At 44.0% G+C, this 18,307-nt stretch overlaps 1 protein-coding gene across 2 annotated transcripts in view; it reads right to left on the reverse strand.

Moving 5' to 3' along the window:
- Tcaf2 (TRPM8 channel-associated factor 2) overlaps window positions 1–9,200 on the reverse strand; it is an 18,468-nt gene extending 9,268 nt beyond the window's left edge. Inside the window, exons 1-2 of one of the 2 annotated variants that reach the window (XM_013504665.1) lie at window positions 9,123–9,200; window positions 6,685–7,321 (exon numbers count right to left, since the gene is read on the reverse strand). In XM_013504665.1, coding sequence (XP_013360119.1) covers window positions 6,685–7,307 — 623 coding nt within the window. In that variant the 5' untranslated portion in view covers window positions 7,308–7,321; window positions 9,123–9,200. Of the gene's footprint in view, window positions 1–6,684; window positions 7,322–9,093 lie in introns of both variants that reach the window. The other variant, XM_013504666.1, reaches the window with a different exon arrangement.
- Between the last annotated feature and the right edge of the window lie 9,107 nt (window positions 9,201–18,307).

Genomic DNA, 18,307 nt, shown 5'->3' on the forward strand with positions numbered 1-18,307 from the left:
AAAATTAGATTCTAAGATACTAGATACTATTCTCTCAATAAGTTGAGTTTTAAAAAAAAAAAAAAAAAAAAAAAAAAACCACAAAGCCAGACATAGAAATACAATCTGAACCATATTTATCCAAATATCTTCAATGATCATCTTCAGCTGGTGGGGTTATGAGTTATTTTAATTACCTTTATAAAATTTTATTGCCTCAGTATTTAAAATCAAACGTTTCTTTTACATAAAAACCTGTTTGAACCAAAAATAGTTTATTCAAGTAGTGAAATATTGGAAAAAGTTCCTCTTGTACAGATATTTTCTCCTTAATTCATCTTCAACATGACAATGAGTAGACAGATGTTATGACTTACTTTTGTTATTGAATTTTCAAAATAACAGGGTTACTGTCCTAAGGGCTCAGAGGTCAGATTAACCTGTGGCTTGTCTCCTGCAGAGACTCAGGCTGTATTCTGGAGGATAATAAAACTGAGCTAAAGACTTGCTAATACAATATTCCATCCTAAGTGTCCTTACTGGTCTCCTGACAGCTAATGTAGCATGTCTCAAGTCATGGTAGAAAACTTTCAATGTGGAGAGCAGCAGTAAAAGAACTGGGTCATCTGAAGGCTCACAATCTTTTGCCTGTAAGTATATCTAACTGCTGTCAATCAGCGAGTAGGTCATGGCAGGGGCTCTGGATTTTGACTGGTCAGGGTGTAACTGTCAAACTCTTTTGGTGCTGCTACCAGATAATCCTCTGAAAACTACTTTCCCTCTCCAAGTCAGTATTTTCTCATGTATTTCTGGGAGTGTTTAACAGCATTAACAAGCTAGCTACTACAGTGCCTGACACAGAGTACATCTTTTAACACATTAGTGATTAATTAACATACACACACATAGACTATTCATCTGGTGATCAGGTACTCCATAGCTGAAGCACAAGGGCTTTCATATTTAATGGCTCATTGGTATGGGCTGAATTGCGTTCCTCAGAAAAATTTATTTTTGAAGTTCTAACCCCCAATACCTGAGAATATGGACCTTATATTTATTATTAGTAGTAGTAGTATTAGTAGTAGTATTAGTATTTTGTTTGTTTTTTGAGATAGGATCTCACTATATAACTCAAATTGAGTATTGGCCTTCAACCCATTATGTAACCTAGACTGGCCTCGAACTGGCAGCTATCCTCCTGCCTCAGCCTCTCAAGCACTGAGATAACAGGTGGGCACCACCACACCTGGATGGGACCTTATTTAGAAATAAGATCACAGCTAAGTGAGGATAAAGCTACACCAGAGCAGTGTAGACTACTAATTCTATATAGCTGGTGTCCTTATGAGACTTGGATACAGAGACACACTGAGGCAGAATACCATGTAGGGAAGGCAGAGATGGGGCAATGCTCCCACAAAGAAGACTAAGACTGCCAGAAAAGCCTCAGAAGCTGGGAGAGAGGCATGGAGGAGACTGGCTCAGAGCAGACCAACCTCGACGCATGCTCACAATTTACTATCAGATTTCCAGCTTCTATAACCTGTAAGATGAGAAGTTTTTGTTGTCTAAGCCACTCGTATGTTGCCACGCCTGCCCTAGGAAACTGAGCAATGGATGGTATCATCATCAAACTTTCCATGCTCAGCTCTTTACACGAACCTTCATTCATTCTGTTAGATTTGGTGGAGAGGGCAATTCCACCATCTGGTCTTATTTCCCATAATCTTTACAGGGAAACTCTGTTTGTGGCTCACAGGAAATAAAGAACTGGAAAAAGAGAACTGAGCTACCTATAACCTGAAAGTCCTTGAACAAACACCCTTCTACTGAACAGCACTACAGTGAAGGCGGAATAATAACCCACTCTTCAAGGGGTTCATAAACCTGAGCTACCAGCATGTGCTTACTTCTGTAAGAGCAGCTTCTTACACGCTCCAGACTTTACAGATTATATCATGTATAAGGACAAGGAGCTTTCCATGATCTTAGGTGAAATTTTCTCCCAGACTGTGTCTTGGTTAAAAGCAGCCAGTGTCTTTGGCTTTGCCTTTGAATATTAAAGTAATCAGAGCATTTGCCTCAGTTATGTGAGCACAGGGGTGCAGTCAGCTCCTGCCCTTGGGGAGAGGACAAGAGAGAATCTTTTTTTGGTTTTAAAGACTGCCTCTCCCTGCAGCATTCAAAACTCAGTCGTGCAGAGAACTACTCTTTTACAGCACTCAAAGCCTTTCAGGAGGGATTAGGAGTGAGGAAGTTGGTAGATCGATCCAGGGGACTTGGCAAAGCTTGCTGTCAGGAAAGTTCACTGAAAAACTCAGTGAGCTCATTCTTACGAAGGAGGTAGGAATGTTTTGGAGTTCAGCATTCAAAGGAGCTGGTCAACTGTGGCTCAGTTGTGTCCTGCAACTGAATCCTTGGCACCAAAGTCCACAACACGATATTGTCTGCGGGTTTAATGTTAGGAAAACAGGCCACCCTTCCTTTGGTGAAATGTATTCATTCATGTACTGTGATCCAGATGCCTCTGCTTAAATGACTCAGCTCTGCCAATGTAGCTTCAAAGCAACCATACGGTGGATTAGCAGCTCCCCTTGCTCCAGTGTAGCTTTAGCCTCACCTCACTATGGTCTTATTTCCAAATAAATAAATTTTCCTGAGGGACACAATTCAACCCATACCAATGACCATTAAGTATTAAGATACTGTTTTTCAGCTATGAAGTTAGCTGAATGACCATTAAGTATTAAGATCCTGTTTTTCAGCTATGAAGCATTTACCAGATAAATACTCTATGTATGTATGTTAGACAACCACTAATGTGTTGAAAGGTTTACTATGGATAGGGCATATGATCATTACGTGTATCTAAAATGTACCCATAAACTTAATTTTAAGAACAGTTTTTACAAATACAGGGGGCTGACCCACAGGTCTTAGTTTGTCAGTCCTGATATAGAATCTAGAACTACCTTCCAATTTACAAGAAATACAGGAGAAAAAAGAATACAGCATGTTAGATGCCACCAAGGGGATGCACTCCTATTGCCTATTGGGAAACTATTCAACATAGATTATTTTTATTTATTTAGTTATTTATTTTGTTTTTTGGGGGGCAGGGCTTTTGCTATTCCGTTCATGCTGGCCTTGAACTCACTTTGTAGCACAGGCTGGCCTTGGACTCACAGGGATCCTCCTGCCTCAGCATCCTAAGTGCTGGGATTACAGGTGTGCATCACCACACCCAACCCAGGATAGATTACCTTGTGTCTTTAAAAAATATAAGGAAATCAAAACTTGGAAAGGAAAATCATATTTTTATGAGCCATAAAAGTCCTATCAAGATATCAACGTGTTTAAGCTTTATTTAAATACCAATGCCAACAAATTTTTAAAAAATAATATGACAATCACAGAAATGGATGGTAACATTAAATCAGTGTTCTTTTAGGTGTGGTAATTGTGACTTGTAGTTATATTTTCAAGACTTCGTGTCTTTAGAGATTTATACTGAAACACAGATGGAATGATAAGATGTTTGCCTTTTGCTTCAAAGTGATCTGGGTGTGGAACTGTATAAAAAGTAAGAATGGCCAGGAGTTGACTATTATTGCGGTTGGGTAATGGTTGTACAGGGGTGCACTGTACTGTCCTCTTTACTTTTGCATTTGTATGAAGCTTTCCATAATTAAACTTTTAAAAAGCATACCAAATATGTCCCAGATTCACTGGCAGAGATGGAAAACATTGGAGTAGACAAAGAAAAACAGATTCTGTTTGCTGAGGAAAGATTTTTTTTTTGAGAGTCTTTATGAGGTAGGAGATTTGGACAAGACAGGCTGGATGGAAGATAGGATGTAACTTGTCAATTAAAAAGATCCAGACCACGGCTGCGAACAGGATGTACCCATGTAACCTGATCTGGAAGGGACGCGACCTGTCAACTACCACCAGGGTGCATGGGCAGAGCAACTTCTGATGGACCTTCCATGTAGGATTGGGTATAAAGAAGCACATAAAAGGTGGTGGCTATTGACTTCACAGCCACTGCAATCTTGCTCTCCTGTGCTCCTTTTCTTGCTCTTGTTCTTGCTTTTGGCAAATATCTCTTCTTGCTCTTCTCATTTCCTTCACTGTTTTATATTCTTCCTTTCTTCCCTTTTCTTCACCTCTTCCCTTTTCTTCTTTTACATTAAATAACAGTTATGTTGAACTGTTCCTTAGTTGTCCCAGCCAATTCTTTGGGTGGGACCAAAAGAACCTGGAATCTTCTGACACCACACTGCCTGGCAACACTTTGGGACAATTAAAAAGGTTGTGCAGATGGGAATTAATCTGTTTATTCCTTAACCAGAGAAACAAAAACAAGTTCTAGCAAATCAAAGCCACTCCAGTGCTCTAGTAACTACATCATCTTCCCAACCCACTTGTAATGATTGAACTTCAAGTGTGTCAGGGCTTGGGGGAGAGAGTCCAGAGTGCTGCTCTTGCTCATGCAATGCTGATACTCCTCTTCTTCCTTGTAGCAGAGTCTTGACTTCTTCAGAGGTTGCAGTGCTCATTCAAAAATATTCAGGCCTTCAGACTCGCTCGTAGCTAAGGTTAGCCACGTAATCTAGTTCTGTCCACTACATTAGGAGTGCAAGTCCAGAAAATATATGAGTTCCGGAATTAAAATAGACAGACCCATCCTGTGTATCCACTCCCACTTACTACTATCTGGGTGTAATTGTAGTGCCTGAATTAGTACTGGCCACCTTATGGCAACAGGACAAAGGAGCACAGCATGACAAAAGTTGGGGATGGAAAGCAAGAGACCAAGAGAGAACGAACTTGGAATATCGTAGAGGCCATAGGCCTGGACTGCCTACCTAGACTTCCTTTCAGAACATGCAGAGAAAAACGAACTACACAGTTAATCTACTGCAACTAGGCTTTTCTTACAGATAGATGGACAAACACAGTGAGTCATTAATATCCAAAATTAACCTCCTGATCCCAAATCTACCTTCTCACCATCTTTCAGCACTCAATGGATGGTAAGATGCATTTTTAATCACTCACCAAAAAATTTCAATTTCTCTTTTTTCTTCTTGCTCTGTTCTCAGTCCATCAGCCAAGACCGCTGGGTCCTACTTGGGAAGCACACCAGAACTGGAGCGGGAATTATATATTCATATCCAGAGTTGGAGGTTTTCCAAGTAGCTCTGTGGCAGTCACCTAGTCAGGTCACTACCAGCTCTGATGTGGTTTATTCTGGTAACTTCTGGCTTCAACTTCGGCCCACTATAGTCTATTTACCATCAATCTGAGCTTTCCTCTTAAAAAATCAGTCAGTCATATCAATTCTCTGTATGCATTCCTGTTTCTTTATCTCAAGCTAAATGAGATCTACAATCTTAGGTTCTTAAATTGACCTCACCTCCAACTGATCCTACCACTCACTCTGACCTTCTTTTTTTCTTTTGGTTTTTCTCCGGGACCGGGAACGGAACTCACAACCTTGCGCTTGCCAGGCAGGCGATTTGCCGCTGAGCTAAATCCCCAGCCCCCACTCTGACCTTCTTAATCTTCCAGGAAGCTATCAAGCGGGCTTCTGTTTCAGGTTATCCTTCTAGCTCCTTGCCCCTGACCTCCACTTCTTACAGATTCCCCTTGGCCTCATTCTCTCACTTCCTTCAGGCGTTTTTTCAAACGTTATTTCCCAGAGACACCATCCACACCATCCATTTGCTTGTTTATACTCAAATCCATTCCCCATCCTTTTTGGTCATTTTCTACATCTCCTTGTGTCCTGGACCTTGGTGTGTTCAGCCCATGGAAGGCAGAGACAGAAGACAAAGCAGGAAGGAAGGAGGACCCAAGGCATGCATCCTCTTTAAGGATCTGTATCTCTATACCTGTATCTCTTATAAGTCCCATGTTGCCTCCAAGATTCCAGCTCGCACCAGACAGACCTACCTACCATCTGCGGTCCCAGCTTAGCTGGACACAACCAGCATGGCCAACAGCATCTACAAAATGCCACAGAACCTAGACTCTACCACCTCCTTATTTCTGTCTCCCTGTTGCTAATGTCTTGTTTTCCCTGCGTGACTTTTAGCTTTGTAATCACCTGTACTTTCAATTTTGTGTCCTAAGTCCTTTCTGTTGAAACCATTGTATCCCGACAGTCTAATCAAAACTCCTTCCCTAAAGACCCTGAACAAAACAGAATTCTACTCACCTCCTTCTTATGTATCCTGCCTTATTTCCCTTTGTGGTTCTCAGCAACACTGGAAAGAGTACTCGTCTATTTGTCTCCTTAATTACAGAATCCTCCCCTAGAATATAAGCTATTTTGGTCTCTGCTAGGCCCCAGTCTGTAGGACAGAGCCAGTGATAAAGGCCCACACGATATTCTTTCATCCACTTAAAGAGCTGATGACGAGCATCATATGTTTCAGGCAGTACACAGTGAGGAAGAATGGTGAACAGGATAAGCTTCTCTGTTCAGCTGATTGTTGAGGGGACCATGTGGGGATGGCAGTGAGGACAGGTCCCTCTTATTCTTTGATGCATTTAACTACCCTGCTTTTGATTTGTGGTGTTTCCAAGCTAAACAGAAAATCACTCATATTCACCTGTAAGCTCACTGACGAGGGAGTATCCACTCTACTGTTTAACAGGAGGCAGAGTCCTTGATGGGAAAGCATCACTCACCTGATGTGAAGTGGGATCTTGGGCACCTTCTTAGAGACTTTGAACAGGCCTTGGTCCCCATAGACTTCAGTGAAGTACACTCCAGCGACACTTGTCACCAGATTCCCAGGGAAACTGGACAGCACCTTGTCACAGCCATGCTTGCTGGCCCAATACCAGGCCTGGCCCCCGATGAGCAAGCCCCCACCATGTTTCACAAACTGAATGAGCTTTGCAGTCAAGCTGTCATTGTAGGCATCCATACAGTAAGCACCCCGGGGCTCTCCAGGTTCTGGCACAGTCTGTGCCTCCACCCCGGCATCCTTCAGGATGTTCACTAGGGGTTCCAGGGATGGGTGCACCCCAATGGGAGCCTCAGGGGAGAGATGGAGCCAGCCCACTGCATTGACAAGAAATGGAGCCAAGCCAGCATGCAACAAGTAGCCTTCGTGGGATACGACAACAAGGCGGCCCTGGCCATAGGAGGAGGCAGCAATGAGCACCTGGCCCTTGCCATTCACCATCACGGGGAAGGAGGCCTCCCCAGTAAGAAGGAGTTCACTGGGGATAGGGCCTTTGGGAAGATCCCAGCTTGTCACTCCATTCATGAGGGCCTGGAACGCATCGGAGGGAGTTGTCGCCATGGTTCTATCTGCGGCTGCAGAGGAAAGCAAAGATTTGGGTTGGTCAGAACAGATGGTTGGTCAGAACGAGTGGCTTCTGCAGAACAGAACTGCAGTTTTCTCCTCAGAGCATTCTTCTTGGATAAATTACTTAGGCCTCAGATTTCCTATGTATAAAAGAGTAATACTTCTCCTGCAGATGGTCAGAACAGAACAATGAAAAAAAAAATCCCAGACTATTAAATGCATTCATCCCCCAAACGTTGTGGGTTCTCCATTGGGTACTAAGCACTGTGGTAGCACTGGTGATAAAGTCGGGAACAAAACAGACAAGGCCTCCTCTTTTAAGACTCAAATATTTGAGAAGGGGAAAGACAATGCATGAATAGGTTGATGCACAGATCAGTAGAATACAGTAATTGATAACTGTTAGGATAAAAATAAACATGGCAATAAGATATGGTGTGGCTGGAGGAATACTTCAATTTAGACTGGGTGACAGGAAAGGCCTCTGTGTAAGAAAGTGACTCTGAAGTTGAAACCAGAGAGCTGCAGAGAGGAGGATTCAGAAAGAGAAACACCAGGGTGGCCGTGAGCCCGGGCAGGAGGAACAGGACCTGAGGTGAGTGGGAGGGGCTGGATCCTGCACAGCCTGGTAAGTCAAGGTGGGTAAGCGGATGTGCATGAATTGAATGAGTGTTTCAGATATCCGGACATACAGGTCACAGGACCTGCCAGGAACTAACTGCATTTGTGCTGACCGCTTCGACTACACGATTTAGAAATGCCTGCCAACTGATTGTATCCGCCTTAATGTGGAGGTCCCCCTTCTCTCTGGCTGGCCTTCTGTGGTTTCCGGAGGTGTTTTAAAATCAGTTTACATAAAACTAAATCACTGGCGTTCGCTCTCTTCAGAGCGTGCATTTTGGATAAATTACTTAAGGCTTGCTTTTCCTATTTATGAAAGAGTAATACCTCCCCTGCAGGACTGATTTTGGAGATAAGCAGAACACCTGTGGGACACACCTGGTTGAACTGAGTAGAAGCCAGCATCGGTCCCTCTGCTGTCCTTTCTAGCTTCCCCAAGGGACAGGGACAGTGTAGCTGGTCCTCCCTCACCCCATTCTCTCTGCCTTTCCGTGTTCTACGGTGCCTTCCATAAGAACCCTAATAAGAATCCTCACGCTTCATGTACTTCCCACGAGGTGACATCTGCAGGGTGCGTCCCTCTGGTTTTAAGGTCCTCCATTTACAGTATTAGATTTTTTTCCTCTGTCACTTTCCAGTGGGCCGGGCATCCCTGAGCATTCACCTCCTCTCCCCACTCCCGCTTCCCACCCACCACCTCTTTCATAATATTGCTCCAGGAAAATGAATTCACCAGCGAACACGGGCTGATCGCAGCTGAGAGGTTAGGAGAGGGAAAGAGCAGCGAAGAGAGATCAGGGAGCCTAAGCTGAACATGCTGTGAGCCACTTCTAAGAAGAAGAGCAATTTGGCAGGAAAACCAAACAAAAACTCCAGATGAGTCATCCGTCCCAGAACACCGGGCACAGCACTCTGCAGCAAATGCGCTTGCGCGCGAGCGGACAGACGCGTTTTGTCAAATCCGCGAGTCCAGTTCAAGGAGGAGAGAGAAATGTTTGCAGGTAACGGAGCAAATAGCAGCAGATGAAAGAAGCGAAATGAAAGTTTAGCGCTCGGAGAAGAGGCCTCAGACCGCCAGGAAGGCGTCCGGCATCCCGCTGGCCACCTTGGGGCGCCCCCACCCCAATCATCTCCTAGGTGCTCGGCCACGAACTCTCACCCCAGCACACGCGCGACTGAAAAACTCACACTTCGCCAGCAGGGGTCCCCGGGGACTGGCTTTGCTGGGACGCAGAGAGGATTTCCGGGGGTGGGCGTGGCCCCTGGGGGCGGGGCTAAGCAGGGGCGGGGCTGTCCAAGGCAGAACCATCCCGGAGTGGGGCGGGGCGACTCAGAGGGGGCGGAGCCCGGAGGAGGCCCTGACTCCACAGAGGGGGCGTGGCTGAGGGCGTGGCTGTGGAGCGTGGCCTTCGGGCAGCCCCTCTCCTTCCTCCTTTCCCTGGGTGCTCGGCTTCATCCTTTCTGGGAAAGCATCTGTGAAAATTGTCACACTTGGTAAAAAGAGCACATTCCAGGTCTCCAATAAGCCAGATTCAGGGCAAATGATCCCCCTACCACAGTGTAACCCACGGCCGGCCTGCGTGGCGTGGGCTCCCTTCCCTGGTCCCGCGTACAGCGCAGAGAGCCCGTGTACCTGAGGCGAGCGCTGCCCTCTGGTGGTCAGTGCCTGGCAGTGCACCCAGGGAGCCACCGTGAAGACTGGACCGGCCGGGGGCGCAGGAAATCTGAGGAGCCTGTGACGTCACCAAAGCAGACACCTCCCCCCCCCTCCCCACTTCCTAGACTGAGCAAATTAAGCTAATGCTATAGGGTGGCTGCTTCCTTAATTTCTACCCAACGGGTCGGACAATGAAAGTCAAGGAGGAAAGGAAGCTGAAGTGCCGCGAATCTGCCTCTAATTTTAGTTTTATGGTGTCTTTTCATAAGCGTTATTTAAAAGCAACGGTGATTCTCTCGAAATGTCCCCCCTGAATTTTAGCATGCATCTGAGTCCTCGTTCCAAGTTATTCCAGTGCTCACGGCTGGTGAACATATGCGTATTTATTCATATAACCAACCACACGACGCTTTCGGTCAGCCTAGAGTCCTGCTCCAGGCAAGGGACTCTGCAGGCTCGGTCCCTGCGGGGTCCTCCAGCACCACCCGACCCCGTGCCGTGCTTCCTCTCCTCCCCAGTACCCTAACCCCTGGATTTGTTGATTTTCTTTAAGTTTATGGAATGCACATCCCTCCCGCCTATCAAAGTGAAATTTCCTCTAGAAATTTTTTTTGTTATCTTAGTTCAGTCACCATTTTCCTAGGAGTGACTTCCTCATCCTCTACACTGTACCAAACCTTCGCCGTGACTATGAGAAACAGCTTCTTGATTCTTACCCAGGTGTAATTTTATGTTTATCAGTGTAATTATTGGCTTTTTTTTTTTTTTTTTTGAGACAGGTTCTCACTGTGCAGTTCAGGCTGGCCTTGAGCTCCCTTTTGTAGCGCAGGCTGGTCTCGACCTCGCAACGATCCCCCTGCCTCAGCCTCCTGAGTGCTGGGATTACAGGCGTGCGTCACCATGCCCTGCTAATTATTGGCTTCTGTCACCTTCGTTCACCAAACTGTGGTGTCAGCAGTATGATCTGCCTGTGTTTTATTCATTCGTCTTTATTTCTGACACCTCCTTTTATTTTTGACACCTAATTGGCTTAGTTTCTTAAATGCATACACAGATGTGGAATCAATACATATGTGGTGACTGTCCAAAAGATTTCTCTTGAATCAGTGAGAAAATAACTTTGAAAGACTGGCAAATAACCAAATGCATTTAGGTCTTAGAAAGAATGAGCAAGTAGAAACCGGCACGAAGAAGACACTTTGGAAGCGACCTTCAGAACGCTGCAGGTTGGAACTCTAATGCCAGGTCAAGTAACTGGAGTTCTCAGGCTTTGTGCCAGGAAAAGGCTGAGCTTGGGGAATGGAGATAAGAGATAGACTCCAAGAAGTGGGTCAGGAAGCCTCCATGTGGAAAGCCGAGCTTAGCATCTCTTTTATGTGCTGGAGCTCTTAGATTTTAACTAGTCTCTAATTATATCAACCTCACCGCTAAGGGAATGCATTACTTCTGTTCTCAAAAGAAAGCACCTTAAGCACCTACTTCTAGGATCAGAGTGCAGAAGTAGGTGTGGCAACTCCAAGATACACATCGTCTGGGGGCACCAATTACGCAGGATAGGATAGGATAGGGTAGGATAGGATAGGGTAGGATAGGTAAGGATAGCATGGAATGGAATGGAATGGAATGGAATGGAATGGAATGGAATGGAATGGAATGGAATGGATGGAATGGAATGGAACAGAATGGAACACAGGAGTAGCACAGTGGCTCCTGTAAAAGTGACTGAAATGGGTTCTGACTTAGGAGACGCTGCTCGTGTGAAGGTGCAAACCTCAGACCCTTTCTTTTAGGAAAACACATTCTTTAGTGAAAGTCAACCCACTCTCACTGGACACATCTTCTTGGAGGCACTGCGGCAGTCAGAAATGATTCTGTGGCTGAGAAGTGCAGAGAAGCCTACAGATAAGTCTCTCTGTCAGTAAATCTAGACAGGAGAACTCACACGAATGCAATGGTAAGGTCAGGTCTAAAGGACTAAACCAAATATCAGGTCCTTAGGACTAAAATTGGCTGCAAATCAGTTCAAGAAAAAGAAGAAGACACAGTTATTTTTCCTCAAAGGATCAGAAAACTTAAAGAGAAGGTGGCACAAAAATTTAGCTTTGAAAAATATATATGATATTTGTGGGCAGAGGTGAATGGAGGGCATTACAATGTGAGGCTGTACCAATTCCAGCACATGGAGATATGAATATGAAAAGACTTCAGTTGAGAAAAACAAAATGTTCAGTGTCACTGGAGCTTATTAACAGGACTTGTGTCACTCTAGCTCTAAAGAGACATTTCAGCCCCGATGTGAGGGACTTTGGCTGTCCTATTGAGGAGTTTGGAGTACAATTCTGTCTGCGAGCGTTGAAAAAGCACCAGGCATAAACACGGTGGTGCCTCCTCAGCATCGATGCACTGCCCCGTACCTATCACCTATTGTCCTTGGTGACCAAACCTCAGTTTTGGGCTGATAATCCACCTCTCCCTTAAGAGGTCTAGGGGGAAAGACAGCCATTTTCAGTTGCAAGGAGCTCAATCTATCATCTATCTATCTATCTATCTATCTGTCTATCGTCTATCTATCTATCTATCTATCATGTATTTATCCCTGGCACTGCAAAAACTGTTTTTTTCTGTGTTCTACATAATACGTGTGTGCAAATAATATTATACATAGTTGTCTAACACTCACAAGAGACACACAGCAATCAGAACTGCTGTTACTGTCAGTGATACATTAGTTCATTTTGTTAGGGGGGGACCAGCTGCTGCACTAATTCCAGTTTGCCACTGAGCTAAATGGAAGGTTGCTTCGCACCAGTGCTTTCTAACTGTGGGCTAGTGTTAAACACCCCTTGCCTCCTCCTTCAATTATTTATAGTCATGAATCTAATTTAAAGATGGTCCTGCATATTCTCTCTCTGAAGGGGCTTTAAGGAGCTAGAAGTGATTAGCCGCACTCTAACTTAGGAACAGAGAGAGACAAATCTACCTATGTACATTTACTGGCATGGGACACTGGGGAGGTTTGCTAAGTCGCTATTTAAGATGATCCGGGACAGGTGTCCCCAGCTGTTTTAGGAATAAGTACTGTAGTGGCCGTGAGAACGCTGCTCTCAGATTTCCAACTGCAGGCTGCAGAAGCGCCAGGCGACCTCAGCTGGTGTGTTCTGGAATCCTTGGCGCCGTGGCGGTGCTGCCCAAAGCTTTTCCTAGCCAGTGATTAAGTGATGGGGACTGTAAGGCAGGCCCATTCCTGGGAGACACGAGGCTCTTCTGATGGACAAGTTTGGCTCTCAGACCGCCTTCCCCGCTTAGTGGCCTTGAAGAACCTTGCTGAGTCCTGTACTGCAGTGCAAGCCTTTCCTTCCTCCTGTCTCTCTTTCCCAAGGGTTAAGCCCACACTGCAGCCTAATGGTGCACCCAGCCTGCTCTCTCTTTCTCCTTGTCCCTTCATTGGCGTTGCCCTCGGTGCGTCTCTTTCACAGTGATCCCATCTTGACTTCTGCTTCTTGGAGGACCAAGAAAAATACAAGCAGTGCTATAATTATAACTCCCAACATTAGGGTGCTCAAGTGTATTCATTTTTTGTAATTTTATTTTATTTTATATTTTTGGTTTTTCTCCGGTACCGGGAACCGAACTCACGACCTTGCGCTTGCCAGGCAGGCGCTTTGCCGCTGAGCTAAATCCCCAGCCCCTCAAGTGTATTCTTTAAAGCTGTACTAGGAGTCAGGACCACAGTTGTTCACTTGAGAGTTTTCACAAAAGACTCACTCGTTACACATTTCATTTCTTGGTACATTTATGATAATTTTTATTTAAATTAAAGCACACTTTCCAAGGTCAAGTTTCTGTCTTCTCCTTCATGGAAAGCACTAAAGCTACAGTTTGTTACTTCTCTCCTAAATATGCGGTCTTATTTCAGAGTTACAAAAGCTTTTCACATTCCTTTTCAATATAATTGTGAAATTAACTTGGGCCTGAATTTGTTCTGCTTATATCACAAGTGTGTGGAATATATGAGGGAAACCAGTAGTATTCCAGTACCAGAAGGTATCTTGGAACGTATCACACCAACTACCGCTGAAGCTGTCTTCCTCCAGTAAAGAGCAAGGAAGTGAATCTTCTGACATTTCTAAACTCTTTCTCCCATTTCCAGGTCAAATATAAAGTTTGATTTTTGTGCAATAATCTGGGAGCCCAAGGCACTAAGTTAACCTGAGCCCAGATGTTCTTTCTTAGGCTTTGACATATCAGACCATTGGGTAGGCGCACAACATACACAAATTTCCTTTAATTGTACCTATAGAAGAATGATGTAATCTTTTCACACATAATCCCATGAGAGCCACAGATATTGAGACTCCAGAGAGGATAAAGTATGGGTATCAGAGTCCATAGATGGCCAGTAGCTGACAAGAAAAGCCCTACAGAGAAGAATGAGTCAGAGTTCCCAGTTTGTGAGAGCCAGCAGGTTTTATTGCCCAAAAATGTAAATAATTATTGATTTATTCCAAAGTTTATGTCACATCAAGGGCATTCTTCCTCAAGATTGATTTTTTGTTATATATTGAGTTGTGTGATCCAAAGTGCTTTTACTTTTATCTGAGGCCAAATGGACATCTTTCAGGTTAGTGGGGTAAAAGGTGGTATGTAGTATGAAACCAAGAATAATTGTATCTAAGTCACCCAGTGCTCTGCGCACTTGTCTTGATGGATCTCAATTTGAAAGACTAAACTTGCATCGCTATGCAAATTTAATTATTTCCAAATCAGTTTTCTCTTTAAGAATTTAGTTCCACATTTTAGCTGTCACTGGACCCATCAGACCATGGATAAAGGCCCAAAATTAGTATATAAAAGTACAGGGCTGGGGTTATAGCCCAGAGGGCTGGGGTTATAGCTCAGAGGAACAAACACCTACCTGGCAAGCACAAGGTCCTGAGTTTGATTTCCGGTACCGAAAAAGAAAAAGTAGAATTATATTTCCCTTTGTAGCTTTGGTAGAAGATACAGAAAACACTAAAACGAGCCACTTTTCCTCCTTAGTCATAGAGAAATTTCAGAAGGAAAAGGCTGCAAACTTTACTGTGAAATGTAATGATTTTAAAATTTGCAGATAGATACTCCAAAAGTTGTGATTTGATCAGTACGTTAGTCAGTTTGCTGTTGTGACAAAATACCTAAGACAATCATGTCAAAGGAGGATGGGTTTAAGGTGGGTTGCAGGTTCAGAGGTTTCGGTCCGTAGTCAGAGGCCTCCATTGCTTCTGGCCCCACGGGGAGGGTGGCGGAACATCACGGCAACTGATGCAGTACAGCAAAGCTGCTCACAGGATGTGGCTGATAAAGACTGTATGAGGGAGGGACCAGAGTTCCAGAGTCCCCTCTCAGGGCTACTCTTTTGGCCTAACTTCCTTCCACGGGGCCTCACCTCCCAAAGCTTCCATCCTTTCCCAAGAATGCCACTCAATGGGGACCACTCTTTCAATACTTGAGTTTTTAAGGGACACTTAAGGTTCACACTAACAGTCAGTGACTCCTACCTACCTTAGAGTTGAACCAGAAATCTGTGATGGAGACTTACATTTGAGAAAGTAGCTTCTTAGTGTAGGGAAGGAACGTATAAATGTCTTGGTGTTTCTTCAACATGCTTAGGAGCATTTTCCATCCCTTGCTGGAATTATGTGCACTGTTTGCTCTATGAGCCTCTTCAAGAATCTGCTCAGATGTCCCCTTATCAGAAAGGCTTTCCTGGACCTCACTGCATGCAAGAGCAAACATGCCCGATGTACAGCGCCCCTCCCAAAACTTCCTCTTCCCCATCTTTTCCGGCATTTGCTTTCCTTCATAGAACTTATCATACCTAACAGAAGTTTATTTGCTCACGGTCCAGCTGGAACGTAAGCACCCCAAGGGGCAGGGGAATTTATTGTTTCTTTTATTTCCAGTCCTTAGAACAGTGTTTATCATTGTAGTAAGTGTCCAATAAGTGTGTACTGAATGGATGTATAGGCGATCTGATTGCTAGATTAGAAGAGGATGCCCAAATGTGAGATATGTACCTTGTAGAGATCGAGGCAGGAAGATTACGAGTTTGAATCCAACCAAGCACGTTAGGCACTTAGTGAGACTCAGTCTCAAAAGTAAAAAGCTAAACAGGGACAGGGTTGTAGTACAGTGTGGAGGCCCTGGGTTCAGCCCCTGACCCCCAGTACTGCAAAAGGGGAGGACGCAAGGTTGATTTCTAGAAATGTTTCTTAAACTAGGGCAATAAAACAAGAAACATTTTAGTTTAACTTCATTTGGGGAGGCAATTAGTGGCTTTTAATTCTGTGCTATAAAAATTGGAAGTCTTGGTGAGGTCATAAATCTTTACAGCTTAATTTTCTCTTACATGGTAATTATATAGTCCATGCGGTAAGTTTGAGCATTACAGAAAGTGGCTTTTCTACTCCTTTCATCAAACTGTTACATTCTAATGAGAAAGACTCTTTCAGTTTTATTTTAAATCTCAGTTTCTTCTGCGTGGCCCAAGTATAGCAGTTAGCAAAGGAAGTTACATGATAGTGAAGATACAGTTATCCCTCCCAGCTGTCAGCAGACGGCTACCGTGCCAACTACTTCCTGTCCCTCCCAGTAATGGCTCAGGAATCTATATCTGAGAATGTTTCAAACAACAAACAAGTGACCTGGAAGTACTGACTTAGAGTCCTAATTTCATTTGCATTTACCTGTGATTTCCACCAAGTGGGGCGATCCTTTCCCAGGGTGGCTCTTGTGTACCTTGTGTCTTCATCTCTTGATTTATTTTTAATTTCTCCCTTGTGCTCACCCAAGGGAAATGCAGATTGGAATCTCTGATAGGAGCAAAGCTTTTTCCTTAATTGCACTGACAAGAGAAGGCAGCAGCCCCTGACACACAGGGATGTGTGTGGCATTCAAGCTGGGCCATATCGCCCTGTTGTAAACAAGCAATTTCATAAAAAAAATCAGATAATGTCACTTGAGATCGTCATAAATTAAGAAAGAACAAGTTTCCTTGCAGCCCACAAAATCCAGAAAGTTCTTTCTTACCTAAAGTGAGTAGCTCTTACTTTTTAAAAATGAGTGACAGCTCTTTGTGACTTTACTCAGCTGTCCTTGTGAGTTTGAGATCTCAACCAAAGACCCAGAACAAAGCTTCCTTAAATCCTCCCTCAAATTACCCAAACAAGACCAGATCCTATAAAGTTTCTTTTAACACCACTGACTGGGAAGCCCACAGTTCTTAGGGTGTACACTTTCCTGGCTGCAGTCAATGTACATTGGATTGGTCTAGCTGTGTTGTGTTCCTGGTCACCTCTGGCTGGAGGGCCTGGCAACCTCATCTGCAACAGCTGAGGGTGTTCTTCCCTCTTCATCCCAGGAAGTTCACTCCTGTTTCCAGCACTGGAGACCCTCCAGCCTTTATGACAAAAGTTACCATAAATGCTACCAGCATAAGTCAGCTGCTTCCCTTTTTCTAGTTTGTCTCAGTGTCCATGAGTCCTTGAGATTAAGTCTGTTCTTGGTGTCTACAGCAACCTATACACAAGCTCATAGTGGCAGTGGTTTTGGATTCACTGTCAAAAGCCTAATTAAAGGTTATTTTTTCCTTTGTAGCAGCTGTCTCCAAGGCAACCATGATAGCTAGAGTAAAAGGAGAGACTATATATATTTTTTAACTGGGGTTCCTCCTCCATCTCCATTTGCCTCGGTGGAGTGTAAAGTAAGTAGTAAGTTAGGCTCTCCTTCCTAGGTCCTGGCTTCTGTTGAAAGCAGAGACCCTGTAGCTACCAGGCCTAGAACCAAGTGGCCCTGGACTACTGGTATTGCTCAGGAAGGGGTTGGGTTTTTCTCCATTTCATGGAACCTCTTCTGGATCCCTTCATAGATTGTATGTTCTGCCTTTGATCATTTTATGCTTCCACCACCCACCTGTTGGGCACTGCCTCAGGCTTTAAGCTATTTTAATTTTGGCAGGCTGAGAAAATGAACTTTACGTCAAAATTTAGACACTTCATGGAAAGAGATTTTTAATACCTATTTGTATGTGCTTCTCAAGCAATAATTTGATCATATTAATAATTTGAGTTTGGGGCTGGGGATTTAGCTCAGCGGCACAGTGCCTGCCTGGCAAGCACAAGGTCGTGAGTTCGATTCCCGGTACCAGAAAAAAAAAATAAACCAAAAAAAAAAAAAAATTGGAGTTCACATGTAGTTCAGACAAACAGCAGTCACTTTTGAATGGCTCTCAGGTGCACATACCGTATTTATATTAATATGAACCTTAGTTTCTGACACTTTGTTGTTGCTGTTGTTTAAGCTACAGTGGCTTCCCTCACTTTGATTTACCTTTCATTTATGTACTCATTCAATTTATTCTGTTTATTTCTAACATAATGAGCATCTATGAAACCTATCTGAGACTAGAACACGCACAATTAAACTGCTCAAGCTCTTATCAAGAAATGCTTCTTCCAGTGACCACTGAAAGGCACAAGAATCCAAAGGCTAAGTAACAGTTCCATGATTCTATTGACTTAGAGAGGAGTTGTTTTGTGTGTGTTTATAGTTTGAAGAACTGTATCTTGGAATTTGAGGACCATCCTTTGTTCTTACTCTACCGAACTGAAAGATTGATCCAGACAGTGGGTTAAAGAATGCTTTTGCAATGTGGAAGCCAACAGTGATCCAACTGTCA

Source organism: Chinchilla lanigera, unplaced genomic scaffold (genome assembly GCF_000276665.1).
Source record: "Chinchilla lanigera isolate Chin_1 unplaced genomic scaffold, ChiLan1.0 scaffold00090, whole genome shotgun sequence".
Lineage (NCBI taxonomy): Eukaryota > Metazoa > Chordata > Mammalia > Rodentia > Chinchillidae > Chinchilla > Chinchilla lanigera.